This window comes from Triturus cristatus, chromosome 4_1 (assembly GCF_964204655.1).
Source record: "Triturus cristatus chromosome 4_1, aTriCri1.1, whole genome shotgun sequence".
Classification (NCBI taxonomy): domain Eukaryota; kingdom Metazoa; phylum Chordata; class Amphibia; order Caudata; family Salamandridae; genus Triturus; species Triturus cristatus.
In genome coordinates this window covers 740762762-740783271 of record NC_140585.1, presented here as the reverse complement: position 1 = coordinate 740783271, position 20510 = coordinate 740762762, and the positions used below count along the sequence as shown (strand labels likewise).

Genomic DNA, 20510 nt, shown 5'->3' with positions numbered 1-20510 from the left:
GCTCCTGGCGTGCTCTTGGATGGGGATTGAAGTTCCCTTCACTGCTCGGGAACTTGCCTACCTCTTACCTCCAGTAAGCCCCACACAGTGGGTTCGCTGAGAGGTGGACACAGGCCATGCCCCCTTTCTCCCCCACTCTGCAAACGCGTCTCCTGGCACGCTCTTGGTTGGAGAATGATGTCCCCTTTCCTCATGAGGGTCCCTGGGGGCCAACTAGCCCACCAGGTACCTCCAGTGAGCCCCACACAGCTGGATTGCTGAGAGTGGTTCGAGGCCACGCCCCCTTTTTACACAACTCTGCAAACGCGCCTCCTTGTGCACTGCTGCTCGGGGATGAAGTCCACTTGTGTCTCGAGGTCCTCAGGACACAAGAGAACCTCATTATCCCACCGCCAAGAGGCACGTTTTCAGAGTGGTGTAAAAAGAGGGCGTGTCCTCAGACCACTCACAGCAATCCAGCTGTGTGGGGCTTACTGGAGGTACCTGGTGGGCTAGTTGGCCCCCAGGGGCCCTCAGGAATAAAGAGGACTTAAACCCCCAACTTATAATGTGCCAGGGGGCACGTTTGCAGAGTGGTGCAGGGAGGGGGCCGGGCCTCGGCGATATGCCGTTTAAAAAAAAAATGTTTGGTTTTAGGAAGGGGGCTGTGTGCCCCCCATTCACTTATTTTTTTTGGGCCCTGAGGACCCCATTCCCCAGGGCCGGAGGATTTTTAGTTTTTTTTGTTTTTTAAATGGGAGGGGGGCTGCGCAGACCCCTCCCTGGCCATTTTTGGCCCCGGGGACCCCATCCTCCGGGGCATGGCCACATATTTATTCTTTTTTTTTAATGAAAAATCGAAGGAGGGGGCTGTGGGGCCCCCCTCCTGAGGCCAGTATTGGCCCGGGGACCCCATCCCTGGGGCTGTGCTTCGATCTTTTTGTTAATTCTTTTAATTACAGAGGGGGGCCACGTGGCCCCCTCCTGAGCCACTTCTGGCCCCATGGACCCCATCCCCCGGGGCCGGCCCTCAACGTTGGGGACCGTGAGGGGAGCCCCATTGCCCCCACGGTCCCTGGCAGCTCCCCGCCTCCTGCGGGAACCGGCATTGCTTTTGGGAAAGGGGAGCTACTAACATGCAGCTCCCCTTGCCCTAAAGCAATTCTGCTTTGCTTTGTTGAAGCGAGAGCAGATTTCCAGCTCTCGCTTCAAAGTAGCAAAGCAGAGTTTGCTATGGCAGAGCAGAGCGGGAGCTGTGCTCCCGCTCTGCCATAGCACACGGCAATGTCCCGGGGGTGGCGGACATTGCAGGAGCCTAACCTGGGGGGGTGGTGGTTCCCAGGGCCATGAAGGGCTCCAGGAGGGTGACCGCGTGGCCCCCTCCAAACGTATGCAAAGCACGGGGGAGGTGGTGGTCCTCAGGGCCCGGGGGTCCGCAAAGGACCTCCGCATATAAGAAACAATATCCCAGGGAGGTCGCAGTCCCTGGGCCAGCGTGGGGGTGCAGGAGCCCCCCATGCATTTTTTTACAAGCCTCAGGGAGGTGGGGGTCTCTGGGGCTGCGGAGGGCCCCGCGGGCCCCTGCAATATATTTAGTCATTGCCCCCGGGACCTGGCCCACCCGGGGGCTTATAGAAAATGAAGAGCGGGAGACTGCACTTCTTTTTTTAATTTTCTCAGCCGGATTCGTGAACCCAGTGAGAATTCGGCTGATTTATTTGTAAACAAAATGCTTTTTTGGGCCCTGGGGGTCCTTGTGGGACCCCCTGAGCAGGCCTAGGGTGTAAGGGTGTTTCTACCCTGTCCCCTGTTCTTGTTTTCACCTTTTTTGTACTGTTTTCTTGTGACTCGGTTACCGAGTCACAAGATGGCTGCCCACACATTCTGGTTTGGAGTGTTGGCAGCCAATCAGAAGTCAGCTCGTGCTCAGGAGGAGTCGCGACTCCTCCTCGATGCTCAGATATCGATATTTTTATTTTTTGAATTCCTCAGGAACTACTGAATGGATTATTAAAAAAGCACACTTTCTGGACCAAGACCTACCTTTTTGCCAAATTTGGCGTAATTCCATTCAGCAGTTCAAGCTGTAGCCTGCTTCAAAATTCCTATCGAAATGAACATGGAGAAAACACGTTTTGGGACCCCCCTTTTTTATCGGCCGCCACTTGACGAATCACCCTGAAACTTTCAAGACAGGACCTGACCTGAGTGAACCTTTTTTTTTTATTTCGCGAACATTCGTCAAATGGTGCCAAAGATATTGCAAAAGAAGAAACACTTTTTGAATAGAAACAAGGTCCTAACTATAACTACCTACTGGCGACCACCAGTAGGTAATATATATATATATAGATATATTACCGCATGTGTCCATTGTCGAAGCCACACCCCCCAACAGGAACAATTTTGTTGACAAACTGGCAAAAACATCGGCTATATTTTCAGTTGTCTAACGCGTTTTGGACCGCCACGGTCCTTGAGCAATTACTACAGATTGCTGATTTCTTGCCCAGCTGCCTTTATTTACCCTCTAATGGGTGTCACAGGTGAATCAATGCATGCTGGTCTTTGCGGTTCTGTAGCATTAATTATTACCCTCCAGTGGGTGTATTGGACACTGAAGTCTCTTTAAATTAATGTTTCCTTTGCCCTCCAGTGGGCTATCTTTGTGATGTGCCCGGTTTTCTTTTCATTTACCTTGCAGTTCCGTATGTGGCTTGGGCGGTCCAAACCACGGACCCACTTTGGATTTGGCACGGTGGTGCAGACTTCAAGGCTGGACCGCCGTAAATATGCTTCCGCTTGTGTACTTTGTCGAAGCATCACTCCCCAGCAGGTACAATTTTGTTGGTAAACACATCGACTTTATTTTCAGTTGCCTGGCACGTTACGGACCTCCACGGTCCTTGATCACAGGCTCAATTTTCATCATACAATTACTACAGATTGCTGATTTCTTTCCCAGCTGCCTTTATTTACCCTCTAATGGGCGTCACAGGTGAAGCAATGCATGCTGGTCTTTGTGGTTCTGTAGCTTTAATTATTACCCTCCAGTGAGTGTATTGGAAACTGCATTCTCTTTAAAGTAATGTTTTCTTTGCACTCCAGTGGGCCGCCTTCTTGATGTGCCTGGTTTTCTTTTCATTAGCTTGCCGCTTTGTATTTGGCTTTGGGCGGTCCACACCACGGATCCGCTTTGCATTTGGCACGGTTGTGCAGACTTCACGTCTGGACCGCCGTAAATATGCTTCCACTTGTGTCTTTTGTCGAAGCCGCACTCCCCAGCAGGTGCAATTTTGTTGGCAAATTGACAAAAACATCAACTATATTTTCAGTTGCCTAACAAATTTCAGACCGCCACGGTCCTTGATCACAGGCTCAACTTGCAGCGTCCAATTACTACAGGTTGCTGATTTCTTTCCCAGCTTCCTTTATTTACCCTTGGATCCCACTTTACAAATCACCCCGAAATTTTCAAGACAGGAACTGAACTGAGTAGCATTCTAGTTTTGAAACTTTCGTGAAGATTCATCAAACGGCGCCAAAGATATTAGGAAAAAACAATGCTTTTCCTATAGAAACCAGGTCCTCACTATACCAACTAGTAAGTAGGTAATATATACATATATATACATACATATATATATATATATATATATCTCGTGGTGCGGCTACCCCTTCCTAGTGAAGAAAGAGAGAGATTATATATATATATATATATATATATATATATATATATATATATATATATATATATATATTCACTCCAAAGGAACAAAAGCGCTGCCTTGCGACAGCACACTTTCAAATTTAAGAATGCACTCACTCGTGTATTGAAGTTTAAAGGCGCTTTATTTTCAAATACGCTGCTTCATATATATATTTATCCACATCTAGTTGCTCGTGTTAGGACCACGGACCCGTGGAGGGTGGTGCATATACCGGGAGAGCACCCGGTTGTCAAATTCCCAAAAATCTGTATCGCAAAGCGAAGTAAATGCACTCTCAGGAAACAACGACAAGTATATCAGGAAGTTCATTTTGCTTCCACGCTACGCGTTTTGGCAGTTACGCCTTGCTCATACCCACATATATATATACATATAAATGCATTGCAGGTAAATGCATAAAATGAGTTTCGGATACATTTACAAACCTAAAGGCCCATATTACATTTTGCTTTTATGTATTACATTACATTAATTGATTTTAGTACTCCTTTTACAAAATATGAGTGTGATCCATTTAGTATTCAATGTTTGCCTCAGACTGCAGATGTATCTGTCATTGAAGTTAGAAATGTGCTTTTGCTTGGGATATTGTGCTGATATTTAAGAAGCATATCATATACAACAATATGTGTTATTAGTAAATAAAATTGTAAATGCTAAGAGCATTGTAAAGAAATAAAAAAAACATTTTTATTTTCACACACTGTGGAGGATTAATTTGTAGATGCGTGCATCAAGGCTAGACCTTTAATAATGAATTTGTTGGTTCTGCTCATTAATGTTGGAAGAGCAGCACTGTCATCGTGAAACCTTTTTTTTATCACTTAAAGAAAGACAAAATGCTTAGTTTGACTTTTCTGTTTGTTGAAGGAACCTAAATACTCTGCAAATGAATTTAGGTTCCTTCAACAAACTGAAAAGTCAAACTCAGCATTTTGATAAACATTCAATAAGAAGGCTTAACAATTAAATGCATATATAGATTTATATTTGCCATTCATTATTATAAAGAAATGGTTTGGGGAAGTCTTAAAATTGTACCCGTAATAGGTATGTGTAACAATGAAGTGTGCCATGCATACTGTAATTGGTTACATGAGTTAGTTATTCCAGTAAATTATATATCTGGAGTCCGAGTGATAATCCTTTGGTTTCTACTTGTTAGACATATACAGTCTTAGAACCTGACTTAGAGTTCGCCTGACGGGTTACTCCGTCACAATCATGATGGACATCCCGTCCACTGTATCACAAGTGCATTATATCCAGTGGCACTTGTATTACAATGGGTGGGATATCCATCATATTTGTGACAGAGTAACCTGTCCCCCAAACTCTAAGGCTCTTAGTCATGATTCCCTTGAAGACTTTGTATTGCCTTTTATTATATATGAACTTCTGAGCCCAGCACAGTGACATCCAACAATTTGTATTTGCCAGATGTTTTAGAGGATCAAGGGCTATGATAAAAAGAATGAAGTAGTTAAATATGTGTGCCCTCTGAACAGCTCCAATCATAACTTACCGCAGTTGCCTTGAAACCTTTGTTCGCTGGAGCCAATACGGTGAAGGGCCCAAGTGCACTCAGAGGCCAGGCATATGCCCCTTCTATGAGTAAAAAACAGAAGTTAGTAAAGATACATGATGTGGTTCAATGGGGTATGGGCAATGTGAAAGCAGGTCTTTAATATAACGATGTCATGTTTTCAAGCTGTTTTGGATACATTTATGGTAAAAAATATGAACTTGATAATGTACAGAATCAATTAAAGATCATAGTGTATGCATATTCGAAAACATGGCCACCACAATATCAACAGCAGAATGTTATTGGGACAAAATATTGTGACAAACATATTGGGGACCAATATATTGTGAGGGCAAATTTATGTGGGTAAGCATAGATTTTCTATACATAACTTCACATTTATGTACCGTGCCAATATACACATTGTCAAGGTACGTATAGTGTCAAGGTACGTAGGTGTGAAGTTCAGAATAGTAAACCAATACTTTCCAATATGCACTTACCGTCTCGATTTTTTGGACCGCAATATTTTGGCCATGATATTTTGTTCCCAAGACATTTTTGTCCTTCACATTCTGTCATACAACCCTTAACAGTGCAAACAATTATCCTTCCAAAAAAAGAGGGCATTACAGAGTTGGTTAACCCATTGTTACTCTTGGGGAAAACACATGGCTATAACTGAGGTATTTTTTTTTTTACTTTTGCATGTAAAGTCATTGGTTTCCGTGACAGGGTGCTTCTTCTGCCATTGATCTTGGACCCCCCTCCCCCACTAGCTTCAATGTGAGACAGAAAGCGGCTCCCTTTATCATTCTGCGGTAACGTCTCACAGGAACAAATAGGTCTAGCACAAAATGCCAAGTCAACTGTGCTTGATTGAGAAACACCCAAAAAAGAAAAAAAGTATAATTCTGGGGAAGACCCTAGCTAGGTCTCAAATCCCTACTCAGATATATCATGAACATATGTTGAAAAGAGGTACAATTCTACTATAAATTGTCCTTATTCTGGTACACTACATTTTAGCTGATAAAACTGGATTTGGGAAATATATGGGACAGCCACCGTACATGAATTCAAGGGCCATTATAGCCTTCAACAATTCAGCAACCTTAAAAATAGAAAGATATGTACAATATATCACCTCCATCATGAAACTTGGCACCTGCAGGTTGGAAGCAAAAACATGCTTGGGACTTGAATTGTATGGGAATCAAATTCCATGCCCAGCCCTTTAAAGCCTGTATGTAGGATTGTGGTTCGTGCTGTGCCTCGGGGGTAGGCAAATAACCACACAAAGGGATCTCTGACAAAATTTCGAAGGTCAGAAAATCGACCTACAAAAATATCGATGTCAAGAATATCGACATCCTATCTACAACATGGTAAGTACAAAAATATCGAACATAAAATATAGAATGACAAAAATATCGTTTTTAAAACTATAGGTTATTTTTTAGTTTAAAAAAAATATGTTAAATAAACCAAATAATACTTATAAATGAAACAAACATAATCAAATATATTTTATAATGTTTAAAATTAATAATAAATATATATAATTTATTAAAACATGAATTAAACATATACATATAATATATAATATATACCACAAAGCCACAGATGAATGCGCTCTCAGCAACCAAAGGACACCGATCCAAATAACTTAAGAGGTGTTTATTTCTACAACGCGTTTCAGCTTCATGTGAAGCCTTGTTCACGTAGAAAAGTGCATGTAACAGAAGTGACTGATAAAGTTAGGGGCATGAAGACAAACAAAGGACAATGTGTATAAGTCCCATTCAAGTGGCCTACAATGAGGCAGACATCTTGGAAAGGTATACATAAAACCAGGGAAAGAAAATACAATGAAGTCTTAAATGCAAACACAACATCAAATAACGAGACAGTGCTGAATGCAAGAGAATGATAGTTCACACATATTGCCTGTCTGCCAAATTCATAAAATGATAAATGCACAGTGTATAGATTACGCTGGTATTCGTGCGGCGTATTGTTGTATGAATTCATGCGTGTATATAATGCTTATGAACAATGTTTCCATATGTGCAATAGAAACCTTTCCAGGAATCAGAACAGCATGTGTTTTCTGTGAAAACATCAATATTGTGTGTTGGCAAGTGCCCCTGGGTTCAAAAGACGTCTTAGCCAGCATCAGAGCAACCTGTGTTGCCTGGGTGAGTGGCCAGAGCATGGAAAATGTATCAATGGGCAAGTGCCCACAAGTTCAATAAAGGTGAAACCATCCAAAGATTACAGCTATGTGTCCTCATACTGTACCCATCAGTCGACATGTTGAGTGATGAAAAGGGGAAAAGGGTAGGTTGCCCGTGAACGTGAGTGCCGGTGACTGGGCCCCTTCCTTTCCTCCTGTGAAAAGAACAGAAGAAAAGGAAAAAGAAAAGAAACAATAAATAACTAAAGCATAAATCATGCCTATTAAAAACAATACATTATCAACAATGCATAGATGGATTTCAAAATGTAAGGATGAAAAAGAGATTAAAATCACATTATCTATAATGCTGCACAAGAAGATTACAATGGAGTAATGCACACATGCATAATGTAAAGAGAAAGTTGCATGGAATAATCCTGACTATGTTTACTCTCTCAGGTGGATCGCTAATTCCTCATCCTGGTTTAGACCCTCGGGATTTTTAGTCTGAAAATTGACAATATATTTCGACTCTTTTTGTCTGAGTTTGAGAACCCGGTTGCCACCCCTGGGATTGTTAGGAACCTGTTCTAAGATGAAAAATCTGAGAAGCGCAGGGTTAGAGAAGTGTTTATCTCTAAAATGGCGTGCGACTGGATATTTCTCATCGATGTGTGTGATTGCCCGGCAATGTTCCAAAATGCGTTTTTTGGCCATGAGTGTGGTACTACCTATGTACCACAATTTGCACTGACATTCAATCACGTAAATGACAAAAGTAGAACTGCAGGTGAGGAATTGGTTAATCTCTCTGTTGGTACTGTTGCAGCTTACTTTTTTTACAAAAGGTACTGTTTCTACATGCTTTACAGTGCCCGCATGGGAAGAAACCCTGGAGACCATGTTCCTGTGTCTTGGGGTACAGAGTGACATCACTGCGAACCAAAAGGTCCCTGATGTTCTTGCCCTTTCTGTAGGTGATGTTAGGTCTTGTGGGAATGGTGTCTCCTATAACGGAATCACATCTAAGAATATCCCAATTCTTGCTCAAAATGTTTTTAATGCTGTTGGAGTCAGAGTTATATGTCATGATGATCCTGGTATCACTGCCAGCTGCACTATTTTCTGATGGTTTCTCTAGGATGGTGGAGGCCCTGCTAACTCCATCAGCTCTGTCTTTGGCTTTCTTCAGTACCCAGTTGGGATAACCCCTGGCTCTGAATCGGTCGAGCATGATATTACTTTCAAATTGGTAGGCTGCCTCAGTATTGCAGTTTCTTTTAGCCCTCAACAGCTCCCCGTAAGGGATACTCCATTTGAGTATGTCAGGGTGGCTGCTGAGGGCATGAAGAATACTGTTGCCTGCCGTGGATTTCCTGAAAAGGGAGGAGCAAATGGAGTTGTCCTTGATGTCCAATTTGACATCAAGATACTCAGCCTTGGTGCTGCTAATATTGCCTGTAAGGACAATATTGTAATTATTAGTGTTGAGTTGTTCAATAAATTTGATGGCATCACATTCGGTGCCCTTCCATATAATGAACAAATCATCAATGTAGCGCATCCAGGTTGTCACGCATTCCAGATGTTCAGTGTAGGCAGGGTCAGTAAACACCTCCTCCTCCCAACGCCCCATGAAAAGGTTCGCAAAGCTAGGCGCGAAGCACGAACCCATCGCGGTACCGGTGGTTTGTTTGTACATAACACCATTGAACAAAAAGATGTTATTGATGAGGCAAAACTCTATCATGTCCAATATCATCTTGTTGTGTTCTCTGAAGCGAATGGGTCTATTCTTCAAGAAATGATTACATGCATTCAAGCCCTGCTCGTGATTGATGATGGTGTATAAGGATTGTACATCCAAAGTGATGAATAAAAGATCTTTGTCCCACACTAAGTTTTGAATTTTGTTGAGGAAATCTTTGGTGTCTCTGACATAGCTGGGTAAATTGGTAACAAAATCTCTGAGAAAGAAATCCACATATTTGGAAACATGTTCAGAGACACTCCCCCTAGATGATACAATGGGACGCCCAGGTGGATTGATGGGATCTTTGTGTACCTTGGGCAGAAGGTAAAGAACAGGGAGAATGGGGTGATCATTTTTTAAGTAACAGTACTCTTCCCATTCCAAAATACCCTTGTCATGCCAGGAAGTAAGCTTGTCCCACATGGTAATTATGCTGTTATTGTATACCTCCTTGGGAATAGGCATGTAATACTTGGTGTCAGAGAGTTGTCTAAGTGCCTCATGTATGTATTTCTCTCTGTCCAATATGACTACATTGCCACCCTTGTCTGCCGGATGGATGACAATGCTGGTATCTTCCGCCAGTGACTTTAAGGCCTCTCTTTGTTTGTGTGAGAGATTGTTGGTGTTCCTGTTAGATTTACCCTTGTGTCTAAATATGCATAGTGCTTTGCCTACGCAATCCTGAAAAGTATCAATGTTGTCATGAGACAGTATGGGTAAAAATGTCGATTTCGGTTTGAAACCTGAGTGGATGGAAGAATCAGTGGTCAAATCTAATGTATCTATGAGTTGAGTGGTACTCAATTCACTATCCATAACGGGGGTGTGTTCATGCACAGGTTCGATGGTATCCTGTCCTAATTGTATCATGGTAATTAAAGTGTCAATGTCCCCTGTGTTGATGTTATCGTAACTTTTGGATGCCACCGTTACAGGATTCTTGTTGACACTGAGCCTTTTCAATTTATGCCATTTTTTAAGTTTTCTGGTGAACTTAAATAGATCTATCCTAGTCTCAATAAAGTCAAAGGGTTTAGAAGGACAAAAGGAAAGTCCTAAACAAAGAGTGTGTTTCTCAATCTCGCTCATAGATCTGTTGGACATCCAGGTTGTCACGCATTCAAGATGTTCAGTGTAGGCAGGGTCAGTAAACACCTCCTCCTCCCAACGCCCCATGAAAAGGTTCGCAAAGCTAGGCTGAGGCGTTGGGAGGAGGAGGTGTTTACTGACCCTGCCTACACTGAACATCTTGAATGCGTGACAACCTGGATGCGCTACATTGATGATTTGTTCATTATATGGAAGGGCACCGAATGTGATGCCATCAAATTTATTGAACAACTCAACACTAATAATTGCAATATTGTCCTTACAGGCAATATTAGCAGCACCAAGGCTGAGTATCTTGATGTCAAATTGGACATCAAGGACAACTCCATTTGCTCCTCCCTTTTCAGGAAATCCACGGCAGGCAACAGTAATCTTCATGCCCTCAGCAGCCACCCTGACATACTCAAATGGAGTATCCCTTACGGGGAGCTGCTGAGGGCTAAAAGAAACTGCAATACTGAGGCAGCCTACCAATTTGAAAGTAATATCATGCTCGACCGCTTCAGAGCCAGGGGTTATCCCAACTGGGTACTGAAGAAAGCCAAAGACAGAGCTGATGGAGTTAGCAGGGCCTCCACCATCCTAGAGAAACCATCAGAAAATAGTGCAGCCGGCAGTGATACCAGGATCATCATGGCATATAACTCTGACTCCAACAGCATTAAAAACATTTTGAGCAAGAATTGGGATATTCTTAGATGTGATTCCGTTATAGGAGACACCATTCCCACAAGACCTAACATCACCTACAGAAAGGGCAAGAACATCAGGGACCTTTTGGTTCGCAGTGATGTCACTCTGTACCCCAAGACACAGGAACATGGTCTCCAGGGTTTTTTCCCATGCGGGCACTGTAAAGCATGTAGAAACAGTACCTTTTGTAAAAACGTAAGCTGCAACAGTACCAACAGAGAGATTAACCAATTCCTCACCTGCAGTTCTACTTTTGTCATTTACGTGATTGAATGTCCGTGCAAATTGTGGTACATAGGGAGTACCACACTCATGGCCAAAAAACACATTTTGGAACATTGCCGGGCACTCACACACATCGATGAGAAATATCCAGTCGCACGCCATTTTAGTGATAAACACTTCTCTAACCCTGCCCTTCTCAGATTTTTCATCTTAGAACAGGTTCCTAACAATCCCAGGGGTGGCAACCGGGTTCTCAAACTCAGACAAAAAGAGTCGAAATATATTGTCAATTTTCAGACTAAAAATCCCGGGGGTCTCAACCAGGATGAGGAATTAGCGATCCACCTGAGAGAGTAAACATAGTCAGGATTATTCCATGCAACTTTCTCTTTACATTATGCATGTGTGCATTACTCCATTGTAATCTTCTTGTGCAGCATTATAGATAATGTGATTTTAATCTCTTTTTCATCCTTACGTATTGAAATCCATCTATGCATTGTTGATAATGTATTGTTTTTAATAGGCATGATTTATGCTTTAGTTATTTATTGTTTCTTTTCTTTTTCCTTTTCTTCTGTTCTTTTCACAGGAGGAAAGGAAGGGGCCCAGTCACCGGCACTCACGTTCACGGGCAACCTACCCTTTTCCCCTTTTCATCACTCAACATGTCGACTGATGGGTACAGTATGAGGACACATAGCTGTAATCTTTGGATGGTTTCACCTTTATTGAACTTGTGGGCACTTGCCCATTGATACATTTTCCATGCTCTGGCCACTCACCCAGGCAACACAGGTTGCTCTGATGCTGGCTAAGACGTCTTTTGAACCCAGGGGCACTTGCCAACACACAATATTGATGTTTTCACAGACAACACATGCTGTTCTGATTCCTGGAAAGGTTTCTATTGCACATATGGAAACATTGTTCATAATCATTATATACACGCATGAATTCATACAACAATACGCCGTGCGAATACCAGCGTAATCTATACACTGTGCATTTATCATTTTATGAATTTGGCAGACACGCAATATGTGTGAACTATCATTCTCTTGCATTCAGCACTGCCTCGTTATTTGATGTTGTGTTTGCATTTAAGACTTCATTGTATTTTCTTTCCCTGGTACTATGTATACCTTTCCAAGATGTCTGCCTCATTGTAGGCCACTTGAATGGGACTTATACACATTGTCCTTTGTTTGTCTTTATGCCCATAACTTTATCAGTCACTTCTGTTACATGTACTTTTCTACGTGAACAAGGCTTCGCATGAAGCTGAAACGAGTTGTAGAAATAAACACCTCTTAAGTTATTTGGATCGGTGTCCTTGGCTTTGTGGTATATTGACAGCCGGCGTGCTCCGCCGGCATTTGCGCCACCTCTCTCGGGTCCCCCGCGATCAGAAGGAGCGACTAACTTGGGAATATATAATATATATATACTTACTTAATCAGTTTTAATAATTGTTTTCATAACTTATAAATTATTAAACATTATTATAAATTACAAATAAATCATACACATAAAACAATAACATGAATAAAAATTAAATAATTATATATAACACATATAAAAAATTACATTTAATTTGAATATTGTTAAAATTAATTATATATTACATTAGCTAAAATACAAAAAATATTAAATAGCACAGACAATAAAACTACTACTCCAGCTCCAAAAAAAACAACAGTAAGGAAAATGTTGGATAGCGTAGGGGTAAAAATTACTATTCCCACTCGAGAGAGTGCAACAGTATTGAAAGTGTTGGATAGCGTAGGGGTAAAAATTACAATTCCCACTCTAGACAGTGCAAAATTATGGAAAGTGTTGGATAGTGTAGGGGTAAAAATTACTATTCCAACTCCACAGAGTGCAACAGTAGAGAAAGTGTTGGATAGCGTAGGGGTAAAAATTACTATTCCCACTCCAGAGAGTGCAACATTAGGGAAAGTGTTGGATAGTGTAGGGGTCAACATTACTATTCCAACTCCAGAGAGTGCAACAGTAGGGAAAGCGTTGGATAGCGTAGGGGTAAAAATTACTATTCCCACTCCAGAGAGTGCAACAGTAGGGAAAGTGTAGGATAGCGTAGGGGTAAAAAATACTATTCCAACTCCAGAGAGTGCAACAGTAGGGAAAGTGTTGGATAGCGTAGAGGTAAAAATTACTATTCTCACTCCAGAGAGTGCAACAGTAGGGAAAGTGTTGGATAGCGTAGGGGTAAAAAATACTATTCCAACTCCAGAGAGTGCAACAGTAGAGAAAGTGTTGGATAGCGTAGGGGTAAAAATTACTATTCCCACTCCAGAGAATGCAACATTAGGGAAAGTGTTGGATAGCGTAGGGGTCAAAATTACTATTCCAACTCCAGAGAGTGCAACAGTAGGGAAAGTGTTGGATAGCGTAGGGGTAAAAATTACTATTCCCACTCCAGAGAGTGCAACAGTAGGGAAAGTGTTGGATAGCGTAGGGGTCAAAATTACTATTCCAACTCCAGAGAGTGCAACAGTAGGGAAAGTGTTGGATAGCGAAGGGGTAAAAATTACTATTCCCACTCCAGAGAGTGCAACAGTAGGGACAGTGTTGGATAGCGTAGAAGTTAAAACTAACATACTTATAAATGAAATATTTATTTAAAATTGTTAGTTATTTAATTATTAAACAACTCAAAATTATTTACAAATACCAATAAATTATTATTACAAACATAACTACTAATTAATAATTAATTAACAATAAATTAATAACACCAATAAAAAAAAATATTAATTACCAAATCATAAATATTAAACAATAAAATATTTTTCATAACCAAAAACATATGAATTAAAAAGTAATTACCAATAAAAAAATATTGAACAATTAACAAAAATTATACCACAAAATAATAATGAAACATTAATTACCAATTAATAATTACATATTAATATATTAATTAGAAATATCAATACATAATGTTTAATCATATTTAATTCACAATTAATGATTGATCAACAACAAATTAATTTTCATAACCAAATTTTTATAATTTAAAATATTTACCAATTAATAATTAATGTCCAATTAATTAATTATCAACACCCAACAACAAATTTAATAATTACTTAATAAGATTTCAATTACTTCCAAGACTATTTCCTATAAACGCACAACACACTCCAATAATAAAATAATACACTTAACATAATTATCAATTAATCAATTAATAAAAACTAATTACCAATTAATAAAAATTAATTACCAATTAATACTTAATTAACAATAATATAATTATCAATACCAATAAATGAAAATAATGTATTACTTAATTACAATTAAATTACTTCCCACCCTATTCCCCTATAAACCCACAACCCGCTACAGAACTTAAACGCAAAAATTAATTAAAATTAATTTATAATACCTAAAAATGTATAATTAATTTCATATAATTAAATTACTTCCCACCCTATTCCCCTATAAACCCACAACCCGCTACAGTACTAAAACACAAAATTCACTTAAAAAACAATTATTAACATAGAAAAATTGTATACATATATTTTCAAACCAGTAAAACACTTAACAAAAAACATATAACACATGCATATTAAATACATAATAAAATACATAACAATAATATCAATATCGATATTAGTACCATCAATATTAGTAACATCGATATATTTGATATCGATATTACTAACTTCGATATTACTAACATCGATATAAAAATACTTACCTTGAGATTGATATTCTGTCCATAGATATTATTGACATCGATATTCTGTCCCTTCGATATTTAAAACTCGATATTAGTGTAGGTCGAAATAAAATTATCGATATTTTGGCTGCTCACCCACACAAAGACCAGCAAGTGGCTCTGCTATGCGTTATTGTTTGTATTCCGTCTCCCATAAGTTGTTTCTCTACTTCTGGGGTGTGGACGTAGCTCCACCCATACAGACCCAGCTCTGTTCTACTCTGGCATACTCTTGTTCCCTTTACTTCCTGCCTTTCCCCATTTTCCCACAGCAGGTAGTGCTGATCACTGCCAAGCTGGCATCCCCAGGGTCTCAATGTCCTCATAACATGACAGGCTGCCTGAAGCTGAGAGCTGTTCATGCTCAGTAGCCCCATTTTGATAGGGCAAGACTTTCTCCTAGGGTGTATCTGATGGCTGGTCTTAGAAACAACCATCAATGTCCTCTTCATTCACTTGCTTTAGAAGTCCCTGAGGATTACTTGACTTAAGCCAGGTTTGAGGTAGCTAGCGATGGGAACAGCCAGAGAAGCAAACCTCCACTGTGGTAGTCTAGTTATAGCAGTCCAAACCCCTGGAAGAACTTGGGATTGCAGCAGAAAGAGTGCAAAAAAATGCAAGTTTTAAGCTTCCCTTTCATTCACACTGTTTAGTTTATCACATTATTCTTTATCTGTCCCTAATGCAATGTTTAGCTTTTAGAGTTGTGGCTTTTTATTGAGAGCTATTTTAGTGTCGGCTTGTGTTGACTTCCATTTTTGTACTGTGGTGCGCATGCCTGCAATTGATTGTTGATGATGGGATTGAACAATGAGATAAAAAGACAACATGGACAAAGCATTAGCATTATAAAAAACGAAAAAATAAAAACATGTTGGATGGGCTCTTTTGTAAAGTCCCCTGAACCGTACTTCAGGCAGGCAAAGGGTAAGGGTGTCCAAGGCAGTTGTCGTGAAATTGGCAAAAACCGAATAAGCTAAAAGTGTCCTTTCATGCACTAAAACTTTAGAACAACACTAGGTTTGCTGAACCGAGGCAGGGACCATGCAAAGATAGCTGAAATGAAACAAGTGATAAAGTGCGCTCCACCCACATCATACAGTCACCTTCTGGAATAAGGATGATACATGGTTGGGACGGGGAATTCAAAGGAGTTTGTGATGGACATGCCAAGTTACAATGATGGCTTAGAGTACGGATCTGATGTACTTTATTGTGAGAACTCTCTTAATACGTGTTCTAAGTAGCTATCTTTCATATCCCAAGGCAGATTGAACTTTTTGTGTATCTTCAAACGTGCAACAGGTTGAAGACTCTTAAAGTGCGTGGGGCTGGGGAGAGTCACTCTGCGATACATGTATGGCCACCTCCAGTTGTCATACTTGGGTAAATACATCAAATGTTAATGCAACTCTTGAGAGGATACGGCTGACTCTGCACAAGTTACTCTGTCACTCTGGTGTTGCAGCGGCATTAAACTGAGCTGACCTAAGGATGCATTGCTTGGCGTTCACTGAAGAGCACCAGCCCTCTTACTATAAAAAGTATAGGTAGGGGAGAGTCATACCTAAGGCAAACAATATTGCTCCTGGTTCAGCTATGTAGAGGAGGGTTGTAAGCAGGAGTAGTAACTATATCTTCAACTGAGTCCAGTAAAAGGGGACTGCTTCCCAGACAGGTTGCATCTTCACCAGAGGTTAACGAGCTGGCATCTGAAACTGCCCACAAGCTGATCCTTGCTAGGGTAGTCAGCTAGGTCATCTTAAGAAAGATGTAGACAGACTATCTATCTGTGATAAATTGTCTACATAGCAAACATATATTTATACATTTTAGTATCGTCACTTTGCAGAGGACAAGTGCAGATAGATATTCTTTTGCTCCATTAAACCGTAGCAATGGATACAAAATAAAGCCAGCTTAATGGAATGTAATTCATGGCATGGAAATTACTTCATTTTATTACCAGACTCGGAATAGCTTTTGGATTGAAATAATAGCTCAGCAGAATGAAGATTTCCATGTCAGAATTTTTTTGCAGGGGGATTAACAAGTAGGTAATTGATATTTTTTAAATGCTTATTTTTTAGGATTCTTATATGGAGGCTATGCCACTCTAATGAAAACTGACATTGGTTAACACTCACTTCACAAGCATAAAGTAGTAAACCTCATTTTGACAAATGGTCAGGCTGATGAAAAGCCAAATTTTAATGTTAAAACCTTGGCAAATGTAATCCCATGTAGCTGGTGTCAAATTCCGAATAGCAAGAGATGGGGAAAAAGCAAGGAATTGCAAGACTATCTGCTTAAAGAAATAGGCCAAAAAGAGAATTGTGTGGAAATAATCGAAAGTGGTAGTCTCTCTTCTGTCTCTAATGCAGCCCGAGCAAGAAGCAGACACGGGGTGAGAAGAAATATGGAGCAATGCAGCAGAGTACTGAATATTTTAGAGGGAATGGGCAGAATAGGTTGCGATGGTGGATAATAGGGAATGGAGTGTGAGGAACTGTGAAAATACAATAAAGAGAAAAATATATTGTTTTGAAAGAAAATAATAAAACATGGTAGAAGGCATCGGAGAGAGGGCGAAAAGAAGACGTAGGCAGAGGGGGAAGTATTGGAAGTGGGGAAGGAGGAAAGCCCGCTCTCCCTCATTTCGAGAGAGAGGATAGCAAAAGAGAAGTTGAAGGCAGACATAGGGGTATGTAGCTACTGAGACTGGAGAAAGAAGGGGCTGTGAGGAAATTCGATTTTCGATCACGATCGTATTGAGCCTCCATTTTGTGCTCCGCCGCCATTTTGTGTTGCCCTCACTCAGGCAGCATGGCGAACTAAGTCTTTTCTGCTTTTTCTGCAGTATCGTGTCAAAATAGCCTTCTGTCTCTGTTTACAAAGCTGGTGTCAGGGACCGGCCGAGTACACTAATCCCCGTCTGGTTTTTCTAATCCCTGTCTCAACTATCTGTTGGTTCACACTATTCTCTTCTGACTTTATCTTATCGTCTGGCCTTCGCTGTCCTCTGCTCGTATTCTCTCATTTCACAACTGTCCTCTAAAGCACACAAACGTATCTCGCCACCTGCAAGTCATTTACAGACACGTTAATACCTTAACCTGTGGGGAGGGGTGGCAAACACAGTTGGAGGAGAGGCTTCTTCGGGTTACTCGATACTTTGTTTTCCAACTTTTTCTATTGGCTCTGTCTTATTTTCGAACTATTCTTATTGGTTCTTTATGTATGAGAACATACCGTGTGTACTTCTGGGACAACTGTACTAGCTGCAGCTAATAAATCTGATCTTTTACGCCTGACAGAGTGTCCCGTGTCTCTGTTAGCTGAAGCAGGAGAACCCAGGAGATTTAGGCGTACCCTGCGCCGCCAGGCCCATAAGGTTCTGGTTCTTCAACTGGCGCCCAACGTGGGGCGGCTTCAGTGGTAGTGGTTCTGCCTGAAGGTCGTGAGGAACCCCGCAAGAAAATTCTGGAGGAATGGCGAACCATGTCAAGTGACCCCTGTATGTCGAAGTGGTCCAAAAGTCTTTTGCAGCGTGGTTACTCCTTCCTGACGGCTACTGACGACTGCTGCCCTGACTGCCGCCCTGCCTTGGCCCTTCCTTTTGATGATGTATGGTAAGGCGAGACGATCGACGGGCCTCTGTTGGTGTAAGAAGACATCCTTAGTTAAGTATTTGGTGGGTCGCGCCCACAATTTTGGTTCTTAGTTTCTTTGTTTCTTTGTTCCTTTGGTCCTTAGGTCCTTAGATTCGACTATTGCAATAGCCGAAGCCGAGGGGTAAGTACATTTGTGCTGTGTAAATTTGATTTTACCCCCTTGATGTTTGTGAACAGTCCAGTGAAATCACGAGATGCCTGGTCTGACTAAGTTTGGAAAACTTTGTTGCTTTGGTTGTAATAGGGATTCCCGGCTTGAGGACTCTTGTCCGATTCCTTTGGTTGGAACTCCCACTCATGAGCTCTATTCAAAACATGGTGTTGGCCCCATTGCCTTTAACGAGGCATGGACCCGATACACAAAAAAAGATGGTGTTTTAAAATGGCCAGAAAATGGTAGTTTTGAGCCTGATGTGCTAGATAATTTGGAAGCAATTTTATTTAAAAGAAAAGCCCGGCTGGCAATGTTTGACTCTTTCCGCCTTTGGCGTAATGAAGCCAAACAGAGAGAAATTAAGCAAGCAAAACGAGATAGGAAAGCACATGGTATGACGATTATACAGGCTGCCCAGCAATTTAAAGATGATTAAGTTAACAATGTGATGGAAATTTCAGAGAGACAGCATCGTATGGCGATAGATAAATGCTATCCGGTGTTGCCTGCTTCCTCCTCTGATAAAAGGAAGGATTTAGAGGAAGATCCCTTGATGTCTCACTTATTGAGATTGCCTCCGCCCTATGCACAAGGTGCTAATGCACCCCAGTTATTACAGCCTGTTCAGCCGCCAGTTGCGCCTCCGCCTGCTCCGGCTCTTCCGCATTTACCCCTTCCAGTATTACCGCCCCTACCAACTTTGCCTTCGACTTCTTTGCCCTCATCTCCTGAACTCCGATCTCCTGTGTCTTCTGCTCCTCCTGTAATTACTGGTTCCCCTTCTGTTAGTTCGCCTAATACCTTGTCCCCTATCCTTATGTCTAATTCTCCGTCCGTGCGTAAGCAACTCACGGACACTGTCTCTGGTATTTTATCTCCTTTCTTTGAGGCTTTAAATGTGTCTCCGGCTTTTGCTCAAAGACAATCTCGTAGTCAGTTCCCAGCTTCCAAAGAACGAGAAAGGTTGGACTCACTTGCTTGCAAATGGATCGAGAGGGGTCCCCAATATAATGTGTCTGATATTATGTCCACCTTTTCACAATGGAATGCGCCTACGCAGAGATATGTTTTTAATGTTATGTGTGATACTCTCGTTAAAGAATGAGAGGATATGATTTTGAGTTCGGTTCCACAGGGTCTGTTAGATATTCAGGCTGACTTCGATAAAGGACTTATTGTAGGTTCTAATGGTTGAGAACGTCGTAAGGACACTTATTACCTTTAGATCCTTATTGTCCTCTCAAACTTTTCTTGACTCCGATCCTTCGGTTAGGCTGACACTGAAGAATTATCCTATGAGAGAGGTTCCTCCAGTGTGGAAGGAAGCAGTTGCAGCTCAAGGTGGTAATCCAGCTGTTCCTACTCACTTCCAGCGTATATGGGTACATGTCCCCTGGAAAAGATCTGAAGTTTTGGCTCTTAAACAGTCTCTACCGGACCCTCGTAAAAACCCTGCGGGTTATTATAAAGAGTTGTCACAGACTGTTGATGCCTGTATAATGAATCTAGCAGATATTGATATGTTGATGGGAAATGTAGTCCCGCAAGCGATATGGGCTAGGATTCATAGAGAGGATCACGTTCAAGCATTAGGTGGTGATTGGGCTGCTATAATTGCCGCGGATACAGCTCAAGTGGGTGGTGCTAAGCCTGACGTTTTGATCTCAGAACTCCCTGGTAGGATTATTACATTAATGAAAACGATGATGCCTGCCTTGAGAGTT

The 20510-nt window shown here is 41.3% G+C and overlaps 1 protein-coding gene across 1 annotated transcript in view; it reads right to left on the bottom strand.

The window, feature by feature from the left end:
• LOC146855445 (stabilin-2-like) overlaps positions 1-20510 on the bottom strand; it is a 1201024-nt gene that overhangs the window by 971124 nt on the left and 209390 nt on the right. The window contains 1 exon segment of the mRNA XM_085653243.1: positions 5236-5318. Within this exon segment, the coding sequence (XP_085509369.1) occupies positions 5236-5318 (83 nt within the window).